The 11,177-nt window shown below is 44.9% G+C and overlaps 1 protein-coding gene across 6 annotated transcripts in view; it reads right to left on the bottom strand.

Moving 5' to 3' along the window:
- Window positions 1-286: 286 nt before the first annotated feature.
- The window catches only part of rps6ka2 (ribosomal protein S6 kinase, polypeptide 2), a 498,908-nt gene continuing 488,017 nt past the window's right edge, over window positions 287-11,177 (bottom strand). For all 6 annotated transcript variants that reach the window (XM_038808497.1, XM_038808501.1, XM_038808509.1 and 3 more), the window contains 2 exons: window positions 5,957-6,094; window positions 287-2,576 (listed from right to left, as the gene is read on the bottom strand). In XM_038808497.1, the coding sequence (XP_038664425.1) occupies window positions 2,451-2,576; window positions 5,957-6,094 (264 nt within the window). In that variant the 3' untranslated portion in view covers window positions 287-2,450. The remainder of the gene's footprint in view (window positions 2,577-5,956; window positions 6,095-11,177) is intronic.

The raw sequence follows: 11,177 nt of genomic DNA, 5'->3' as shown, positions 1-11,177 counted from the left end.
TTTCCAGTGCCGAGGTTAATGCCGGATGGTGCATCCGGTTTCATAATGGACTCCTTACCCCTAACAAAATATCACTTTAACCTTACACACCATCATAACCAAGACTTCTTCAGGCTGGTTAATTAACAGAATCAGATTTAAAAGCCCTCAAACCTCTCCCAGATTTTACATTCAGATTGGAATGGAAGATACCTTTGTGACATTGATGTCATGGATGATGATGCCATGAAGGAGATGCATGTGAAACACAAAATACAAATTACTGAACACTTCACTGTCCCTATTATTTATAGTGAAATGTGAAGTCCAATCTCCACTATTTATTTTTCCACAAGTGATTTGATACAGCCTTCACACTCAATGTGAACCGGGCAAGTAATTATGGGTTGTCGTTTCGCAGTTTCTTTGTTTTAGTTCTGTGAGTATTGTCTTGTGTGTTAATCATGTTCCAAACAAAAACAATTCATTCATTTTCTCCAAAGTTTACCTGCTTTATATGGCATCCTATATTCTCATGTTTTTCTGATGCTAGAAACAGAAGCTAATAACACCCTAAAAACGTGGGCTGGATTCTCCGGCCTCCCAGCTACGTGTTTCTCGGCAGTGGGAGGCAGCGCAACATTTGCTGGCAGCGGGAGTCTCTGCTCCCACTACTGTCAATGGGAATTCTATTGGACTCAGTTTACCCATGGCCATAACCATTCAGCCCACACTCAAATCACTTCACAGGTCAGTACAAATGGGCAACTCAGAAGGGAACCTTGAGTTAGCAACTCCCTTCCAAAGCAGCATGAAGTACAGTGACACAACCTTGAAAGACCTCCCATGTCTCTCGCAAATGTAGACAGTAACAATGATGGCCTTCTGATAAATTGTCATCAAATACTTTCAGCCAACTATGTCATGTGCATGACAATGCCAAAAATTCCAAGGCACCAGGTATTTTCTTGTGGTAACGTGTGACAAAATCTATGTGATTGGTGAGTCAGCTGATCTCTCCCAGGATGGGGTAGGGACTCAGCAGCGAGCCTCAGCTCAGAGAGAGCAAAATTGCCCAGGATGCTCCTGATTGCTATTTATTTACCCTGTCTGAAATTGTTGATTTACATTAATGTTGTGTAAGTACGGAATCAGGCTCAGCTATGGTTCCTCATGATTGCACAACCTGCTTATACTACTGTCAAGGTTCACACATGAGTAATGACTACTTGTGAGAGGAGCTCGAAGATAACTGCTGATTATGGGCTGGATTCTCCAGTCCTCCAGCCGCGTGTTTCTCGGCTACGTGGTGTTCACTGATGGCGGGATTCTCTGCTCCCGTCGCTTTTCAATGGGATTTCCCATTGAAGCTACCTTACGCCACCAGAAGACCTGCAGGCATGGCTGTGCTGCCGGCGGCAACAGAGAATCACAACAGCTGGAGAATTCCGGTCCATATAACCCAGCAGGATGTCAGCATCTTCAGGTGAGGAGCAGCAGGAAGAAAAGTGGGGAGAATAAAAATTGTTTTCTGAGCATCGTATTTGATTGTTAATATCAGAATCACAACATTGCTGATTCTGACACTAATACTGCCATATTAAGGTCATGCCACCCCTTTCAGTGTAAGTAAATTACACAATACCATAGGTTAAAGCTAAGTCATAGTGCTAGGAAACTGAGCTATGTATAAACTAGTCAACATTTAGCTGTTATAGCATTGTCTCATCACAGTACTCCACATGCACCCACCAATGAAAAGACACTGCTTACAATCCTCGTGTCCTTCTACACTTAGAAGTTCATTGTGCTTCTTGCTACGTCACATTATCACAGGACTTCCAAAAAAAAAATCAATTATAATATAGAAAAACATCAATGAGTGCATGTGGGTGGTTCACAAATATTTCACTTGGACTGAATTGATGCGTCCCAACAAACAAAAAACAGTTGAGACACCGTGGGCCCAACCGGGCAGGATTCTCAGTGTAGAGATCTGTCTGCTTCAAACTGTTGCCTTTTTTTTAGTCTCCTTATTCTTTTTTAAACAATTACGAGGTAACAACATTGCTCTGCTTTTGATAGAGCAGCGAGTACAAGAGTTTTCTCAAAGCACTTGTGTTGTTTATCCTTCTCCACTTACTTATGCAAGAGGTTAGGTCTAGTTTTCACAATCAAATTTTGCCCGTTCTTTTCAAACAATACCAGGCAAAAAAACAAAAACGGCCCTGTTAATTTAGAAAAGGTATTAAGTTTTGTTCATCTCTTGTCCTTTGCAGTGCAGCAAGTTTGATGAATGGCAACTTTGTCTGTTCTGGGACCACTGAATAACATGAGCCTAAAACTAGGCCCAACCTCTGTGAATACTTTGGGCCTTTTGGCACCTCTTGCATTGTCTAAGAGAGGCCCATGTATGTTATATATACTGAATAGTGAATAGAAAACTTCCTAGAGTTGCTGTACAGTAGTTGTTATAGTCTTGTAGAAGTCAATCGTTTCATTCCTCTTCGCTGAGCCAGGTTTGATGCCAATACAGGTTCTAGTCTTGGTGCCTGAGGTGTACGGTTTAATGCAAAGTAGGTCGCGGCCATTGCACCCTGTAATAAGATTGAAAACAGAACCCGTAAAGTGGACATTACAATTTAGATTCTGGCTGTTAGTCTACGAGGCATGATTTTAAAAGATTCATTCTACCAACCTCGTCTCTTTTCCCTTATTTGGGTACATCAGCCTTCAGTACTACACCTAAGTGACAGTTCTCAGTATGTGAGGCTAGACAAGAGTGTTGGAAGGCTGGTGGGCCATAGAGGACATCACAGCTAAGTCAAATACAGTGTCCACATACATGAGCACTGCAGCCATAAACACCGAATGCTGGTTAGAAATTGGGACTGCGGCTAACCCATCCTTAGGTAAGTGGAATTTTAAGAAATGGTTTATTTTTCAGGAAAATTTGTGGTTAGAGTTCACCCTCAGAAAATAATGTTTCCAGTTGTATCCAGGTGGTGAGGGACAGAGTTAGAAAAATATATTTTGAAAAGCTGAGAACATTGGTAAAGGCTGGCCTCTAAACCACTTCAAAAGAAATACAGCAAGCTGTAAATGGGCAGAATTTATCCCTCACCTGAAGTAGGTTCAGACTAAATTCTACATGAGCATAAAGTACATGCAGTGGGCAAAGAAGGGGTAATCAAGCCCATGTCCACTGGAGATTGAAGGGTGAAACATGGGGACAGAGATGATTAATCGTCTTGCTCCTTTTTCCATCTTTTATACTCTGGTCAGATTGTGGGAGGAAAACCAAGCTGTATGGGCGAGATTCTCCCAAAACGGGAGAAATCGAAAGCTGCCGTAAAACCCGGGCGGGTTTTACGGCAGCGCGCCCCTTCCCGACCGGGGACCGATTCTGGTCCCCGGTCGGGGCTAGCAGCCCGACGCCGTAGGCTCCGGCAAGACGGGCTTAACAAAAATCGTTAAGCCCGCTTGCCGGAGTTAGCGCCGGCTGACGCGTCATATGACGTCAGCCGCGCATGCGCAGTTTGGAAGACTCCAACCCGCGCATGCGCGGGTGACGTCATCGCGTTTTTGCGCGAAACCCGCGCATGCGCGGGCCGGGTTGCCCCTCAGCCGCCCCGCGAATGGATACTGCGGGGCGGCGGAAGGACAAGTAGTGCGCGGGCATCGGGCCCGCTGCCCGCGATCGGTGCCCACCGATCGCAGGCCCATGGCACCCTTGGCACGGCCGTGGTACTGCCGTGCCAATCGGTGCCATGGTTATAAAAAGCGAGTTTGTGACGCCGTGTTTACGAACGGCAAGACCAGGTGTGTTTGCCGTTCGTAAAAACGGCGGAAAGGGCTGGGACTTCGGCCCATCTAACAGCTGAGAATCGCTGCCGGCCGTAAAAAAACGGCGGCAGCGATTCGGGTCGGGACTTCGGCGGGGGGGGGGGGAGAATAGCGGGAGGGCGGCAAAAATGTCGGGAAGGCCCTCCCGCTATTCTCCCACCCGTCGTGGGGGTCGGAGAATTTTGCCCTATATCTTTGAATCATTGAATTTACAGTGCAGAAGGAGGCCATTCGGCCCATCGAGTCGGCACCGGCTGTTGGAAAGAGCACCCTACCCAAGCAGACACCCCCACCCTCTCCCCATATCCCAGTAACCCCACCCATCACTAAGGGCAATTTTGGACACTAAGGGCAATTTATCATGGCCAATCCACCTAACCTGCACATCTTTGGATGGTGGGAGGAAACCCACGCAGACATGGGGAGAACGTGCAGACTCTGCACAGACAGTGACCCAAGCCGGGAATCGAACCTGGGACCCTGGAGCTGTGAAGCAACAGTGCTAACCACTATGCTACCGTGCCGCCCTTTCGTCAAAACTAGACTTGTATTGTCTTTTGAATTGTTAAGAAACTGCATTAGTAAATGCAAATAAGTGTAAAATCAATCAATATTTTCATAATTATTACTGGATTTTCTGTGAAGGAAATCACAGGGCCAAGGAAATGTCCCCTTGTTTTTGATCATGGGTAGTCATTATCACTGCACCATAACTAATGGGAAGAAATCACAATGTTTTAGTGATTTGTGATATCTGTAAGGAGCACGGTACCAAGCACCATTCTGTGTTTTTTAAAAAGGAAAACCAAAGTCACCCAATCAGTGTTTCACACTTTGTGCACAGAGTACAATCATCCCATGAAATGCTACATTCGTCACCGCATTCGCAGTTTAAATAAATCAGGGGAAATAACCCAGCACGAATCTCCTTTGACAGCAAGAAAAGCAGCCTTTCTTAACTTTCTGGCCTTGACCTACAGCACCATCAGCCACCCATTAGCCACTTGGCCAGCTGATATTGCCTCACTGCATAGCCACACTCATTACTCACTCCTCACGCGCTCGGCAGGAGGTGAAACTAACTGTACTGATGCAGGTGGACGTTTGCCCAAGAGTCAAGCCATGTCAAAGACGACATTTACTGTGGCAATATTTTCACTGGTCAGGGATTCTTTAATCATGATCATTTGCCCTATCTGTGTTTTTCGTTTTATTGATGACTGCAGTGAAATTTTCCAATCAGTCCCAACGCACCAAAATGCAGTGACTGCATTGGACCCATAACTCACTGGTTTGCTTGACGATTCCTCCAGGGGGCTAATACTAATCCAGCTGTATAAATTGTAAGTGTTGAGTATGACAACTAAACTATAATATAATTATATAATGATATATAAACTAAACTAAAATACAATGAGAAAAAGAATTGGAAAGATTCATGCAGTCAACGTTCAGCCCTTACAACTCTCTTCTGTTGCATTATGGTGGTTTTTTTTCCAGTAATTGCTCTTCCTATTGAATGGTTTTGCCAAATCAAGCTTTGTGTTTACAACAGAAAACAGCACTGTGATTGTCCCCCTGCCCATTTCTGTGAGTTCTATCATCAATGCAGCAAGAAACCATTTAATAAACATGAAAGATCAAGCATTTTCCAGGTCAGAATGCCAAGATTCATTTATTTCACACTGTGCCCATGCTGCTGTAATGCCAACACGCTGCAGCACAAAAGGCTGGCACTATATTTAGCATCTGCCATGCTCCTTGTGTGGCAGTTCCCTGACTTCTGTGAAGCCATGAGAGGAAGATGCTGAGAAGATGTGACATGAGTGCTACTGGGATGTAGGTGAATCAGAGTTCAACCTACGATGAGGACTTCCCTCAGGCTGGTCACCGAGTAGCAAAGGCAGAGGCTATGGTTCATTGCAGTGCTGATCATGAGAACCATCCAAGACACGGTGTGCAGCCCTTTGAGATGAGCCATTAACGGCCCGACAAGAAACTCTAGGGACAATTCCATTAATCTCTGTGAGCATCTCTCCAGAGATCCGCAGCAGGAATTTCAGGATAGTTGGGATAGAAGGCAAAGTGGTAAAATGAGGCTTATATTTTAAACAAATTATCTGGAACTTGCCTTGACTAAATGGGCATCATGTCTGCTGAGCTGATTCTGTGATAGATATTCCCGATTTACTATCCAGGGGTGTCGAAGAACCTGTGCTGCCGTGTGCCTTTGATGAGGATCAACATGCAGCATCTTAGATACCATGTCCTGCAGGGGAAATCCCAACATATTAGATAAGCAGCAACGGATTACAATCGATCAAACATTTTGTATTTATGTATTCTCCTTTGGCGTGGTGTCAGTTTTTGTCCAAATTAATTCCTGTGAAAGAGCTTGGGTGCTTTCCAGCATTGAAATTATACTCTGTAAAATTCAAACCAGCAAATTAATCTTTATAAAACTTGGTCGTCTGCTACTTTGGCAAATTCATCAATCCTGTTTAAAAATAATTTGCATCTCTATTAACACCATTCACATTGCTAGGGCATCGCACAGTGTTTTATGGACAACAAGTGAACTTTAAATACACAGCAACAACAACTTACATTGATGTTCCATCTTTAGTGCAGCAAAATGTTCCAAAGCACATTTTAGGCTTCCAATCAAAATCTGACACAGGGCCTCGTAAAGAAATGTTAGTGCAGATAACAACACAATTTTGGTCAGAGGTTAGGCTTTTGGGAGATTTTCAAAGAAGTGGGCTGACCAGAAAGGGGGGGGGGAGTATCGGGAAATTCACAAAGAACTCATGGAGTGGGAGGAAACCCTGATAGGTGAGATAAAACGTAAATGGGAGGATGAGTTGGGAAAGGAGTTAGAGGTGGGTCTGTGGGAGGATGCCCTGAGCAGAGTCAATACGTCCTCATCATGTGCCAGGCTCAGCCTGATACAATTCAAGGCGGTTCACCGGGCACACATGACAGTGGCCCAGATGAGCAGGTTTTTTGGGGTAGAGGACAGGTGTGGGCGATGTGAAGGAGGGTCCACAAATCATGTCCACATGTTTTGGGCATGCCCGAAGCTCAGGGGATTCTGGCAGGGATTTGCAGATGTCATGTCCAGGGTTAAAGGTGGAGGGTGGTACCGAGTCCAGAGGTGGCGATTTTGGAGTGTTGGAAGACCCGGGAGTCCAGGGGACAAGAGAGGCTGATGTTTTGGCCTTTGCCTCCTTGGTAGCCCGGAGACGGATCTTACTAGCGGGGAGGGACTCGAAGCCCCCCAAATCAGGTGTATGGGTCAGTGACATGGCTGAGCTTCTCAGGCTTCAGAGGTTCATCATTACGGTTCGTTCGGAGGTGGCAGCTGTTTATCGACTTCTTCTGAGAAAATTGAACCGTCAGCAGATTCAATACAGGGGGCGGGGTTTAGCGAGCAAGGGGGAAGGAGTTAGACTATGTCGGTCTAGCGGAGGCGAGAACTGTGTGAGGTGGAGGGGGGTGTTACGTGTAGAACTATGTTTATATCTGTACTTGTGTCTTTTGTTATTATAAAACCATAAATGCCTTAAGAAAATATATATTTTTTAAAAGAACCTGGAATTGAAAGTCCATGATGACTTTCGAATGGTGACCATGAAACTATTGTCCATTGTCGTAAAAACCTATCTGGTTCACTAATGTCCTTTAGGGAACAAAATCAGATGATGTCACCTGGTCTGGCCTACATATGACTCCAGATCCACAGCAATGTGGTTGACTCTTAACTGCCCCCCACAAGGGCAATTTGGAATGGTTAATAAATGATGGCCCAGCCTGCGATATCCACATCCCACGAACAAATTTTTTAAAATGGTGAGATTGGGCAAAGTCAACATTGAATTATGAAAGGGTAATCAAGTTTGACAAACCGGTTGCAGGTTTTTTTGAGGTTGTAACTCACAGAATAGGTAAGGGAGAACTAGTTGATATGGAGTATTTGAATTTTCAGAAAGCTTTTGATAAAGTCCTGCACATGAGATTGGTAAAGCTAATGAGCTCATGGGATAGGGGAAATCATACTGGCATGGATTGAAAATTGGTTAACGGACAGGAAACAGATAGTAGGAATAGACAGATCATTCTGTCTGTGACAGATCATTCAGATCATAAGGGCGGAATGGTAGCAAAGCGGTTAGCACTGCTGCCTCACAGCGGCAGGGACCGGGGTTCGATTCCAACCTTGGGTGACTGTGTGGAGTTTGCGTTTTCGCCCCGTGTCAGCATGGGTTCCCTCTGGGTGCACCGATTTCCTCCCACAGTCCAAATATGTGCAGGTTAGGTGGATTGGCCATGCTAAATTGCCCCTTAGTGTCCAAAAGGTTAGGTGGGTTATGGGGTTAAACGGATAGGGTGGGGACGTGGGCTTAGATGGGGTGCTCTTTCAGAGGGCCAAATGGCCTCTTTCTACATTTTAAGGTTCAATGATTCTATGATTCTGGAAGTATGTGACTCCACTCCAGGAGTCTGCAGGGGCTCAGTCATTGAGTGTGTTCAAATCAGATATTAATAGATTTCCGGACACCAATGACATTAAGAGATATGGAGATAGTGCAGAAAGATGGCACTGAGATAGAAAATCAGCGATAATCGAGTTAAATGAAAGGCCAACCCGTATGTCCCGACAGAGGTTGGGCCACTGAATGTTTTCAAAGTTGAGTTATGTTTGATTTGCTATTTTTGATCTACAAGGGGCTCCGTGGAGATGGGCAGAAAAGTGGAGTTGAGGCCATGATCAGATCAGCCTTGATCTTGTTAAATATTGGGGCAGGCTTAAGGAGCAGAATGGTCTACTTCTTCTACATCTTACGATATTATGATCTTTCCTTTTTTCTTCTTCCCACACTCAACAATTTCACTTGTTCAAAATTAATTGTGTTTCCAATTATTTCCAGCTCTTATGAAAAGTAATTGGCTGTTTCTCTCTCCATCAACGCTGCCTGACCTGCTAAGTGTATCCAGAATTTTCTGCTTATACATCAGATTTCCAGCACCTGCAGTATTTTCATTTTGGATAGGTTGGGGTGAAGTTCTTTCGAATAGAGGAAATTGAGGTGTATAAAATTATGGGGGATATAAATCCAGTAGATAGGAGAGCACAGATTTAAATTAATTCGTGGAAGAATGATAGGGGAATTGAGGAGAGATCGTTGAGAGATTGTGGCACTCAATAATTTGAAACGATGGTAAAGGCAGAAACTGTCCTTGCTTTCTAAAATATTTGCATATAGACTTTAAATGGTGTAATCAACCACGTCGGACCAAATCTTGAAAAGCCTTTTTCACTTATTCTTTCATGGGATGTGGGTGTCTCTGTCAAGGCCAACAATCCTTATTGCCCTGGAACTAACTGCCATTTTGGAGGGCGTTTAAGAGTCAACCAGATGGGTTTTAACAACAATTGACAATGGTTTCCTGTTAACCATTATTGAGACCAGCTTTCAATTTCAGATTTATTAATTGAATTTAAATTCGGTCAACTGCTATGGTGCAATCTGAATCCCTGGACCTGTGGATTGCGAGTCCACTTACATTACAACTACCCCACCATCTCCCCAAGAAATGGATACCTCTTTCCACCCTTCTTTAGCCTTCTTCACCACAAATTTCTGTAATTCTAAATGTCTATGATTACCCCTCTCCATCCCTTCACTGATGTGCAGTTGATGAACAGTCTGATTAAAGCTGCCAACACATGGCAATCTCTCTATGATTAAGAAGCACACTACACTTGATACAATCCAGGACCAGACCCCAAAATCTGTTATGATGCCGAACAAGAACTCCAAACAAGTTTTTACATTTTTAGAACTGTGAGGAAAGTACACTTTGCTCCAGGAGTGATTGCACTGACCAATAGGTATCTTTTATATTTAAACAAACTTTATTCTTAACACAGGATTATTAAACACATTAACATCAGTGAGAATAATTGTTCAATTAACAGTTAAACAATTCTTAAAATAAAAGGAAACTCTTTTTACTACTAACACCATCTCGATCTCCAATTAAGCAAAGCCCATCACAGATCAAAAACTACCTAACAATAAAGTTTGCGCACACAGGGTTACTTGCTGTACACTAGAGATTTCTTTGGAAGACCACTTGATGAGAGAATGAAACGCTCTCAACAAACAGCATGCAGATTCTTCTGTCTGTGTCAGTTTGCTGCTTAACTTGTCAGCGTTTTTTCAAAAACTGCTGCTCAACTGAAAACTCCTAGCATGCTGCCAAACCTATAGCAAAATGCAAAACTACAGACTGAACTGGCTCCTCCCATTAATTACATAATCTTTGTCCCATGAAGATCCCCTGAATTGCTTATTAAAGTCCAAATACAATGGGCATGATCTAACAGCCGCATCCCACCAGTATTGAGGCGGGACATGGCTAGAAGATCACAGAAGAGGCTTTCCTCGAAACTCCCGATGAACTTAAAAGCACTTTCAACTATGCGCGCACTGGATGGAATGGCCCCCCGGCATCTATCCAGCTGAGGAGACCCCAGCCAAGAATCATTCAGCGGTGGTCCCCACAAACAGGGACCAGGCAGGACCTCATTTGGGGGGGGGGGGCAAGGGGGGTCCCCCATCGATCAGAGGCCCCTGGGTGTTTAGCCTCTGGGAAGGGTGGCATCCTGGCACTGCTGGTGCCACCCAGGCACCTTGGAATTGCCAGTCTGGCAATCTGGCAGTGCCCCCGGGCACCCAGGAAGTGCCACGTGAGTGCCACACTGGCACTGCCAGGGTGCCTAGGTAGTACTTCCAGGCTGTCAGGGGCACTGAAAGGGTGTCAGGCTGGCAGTGCCAAGGTGCCAAGCTGACATTTTGCCCATGCCAGGCGTGCCCTGTCCCTGTGAGGTTGGATGTGGGGGGGGGGGTCTCGCGAATCCCATTACAGGTGAGTTAGGGCATTGGGGGGTCCACGGGTCGCATTGGGGATTTAAAAAGGTCCCTCAATCTCTTCCTGCACTGAGAAGTTCCGCTCGTCAGAGATCCTCAATGCAGGAAAGGACGCTAAGTACAGCCTCGGGGCGGTATCCCCGCTGGGTCCTAAACGGGCAACAGTCCTGTTAGAAAACAGGGCCAATTCCGGCGCTACACCGTGGGGAATGATTCCACTAATCCCGCCCAGAACAGACTCTGAATATTTTTGGTTTGTTCACGCCCTATCCTCAAATTACCTACTCTCGAGGGAACCTCCAGCAATCATAACAAGATTTCAGCAGGTTTCTTTTTGTAAACATGTATATGGTTGGAATGAATGATGATCTTACTTTTACAACATCTGAATTGCACCTTTTACAGCCACAGGGT

The sequence above is a fragment of the Scyliorhinus canicula genome, chromosome 1, assembly GCF_902713615.1.
Source record: "Scyliorhinus canicula chromosome 1, sScyCan1.1, whole genome shotgun sequence".
Taxonomy (NCBI): domain Eukaryota; kingdom Metazoa; phylum Chordata; class Chondrichthyes; order Carcharhiniformes; family Scyliorhinidae; genus Scyliorhinus; species Scyliorhinus canicula.
The sequence above is the reverse complement of the archived record's forward strand: the minus strand, read 5'-3'. Positions and strand labels throughout refer to the sequence as shown.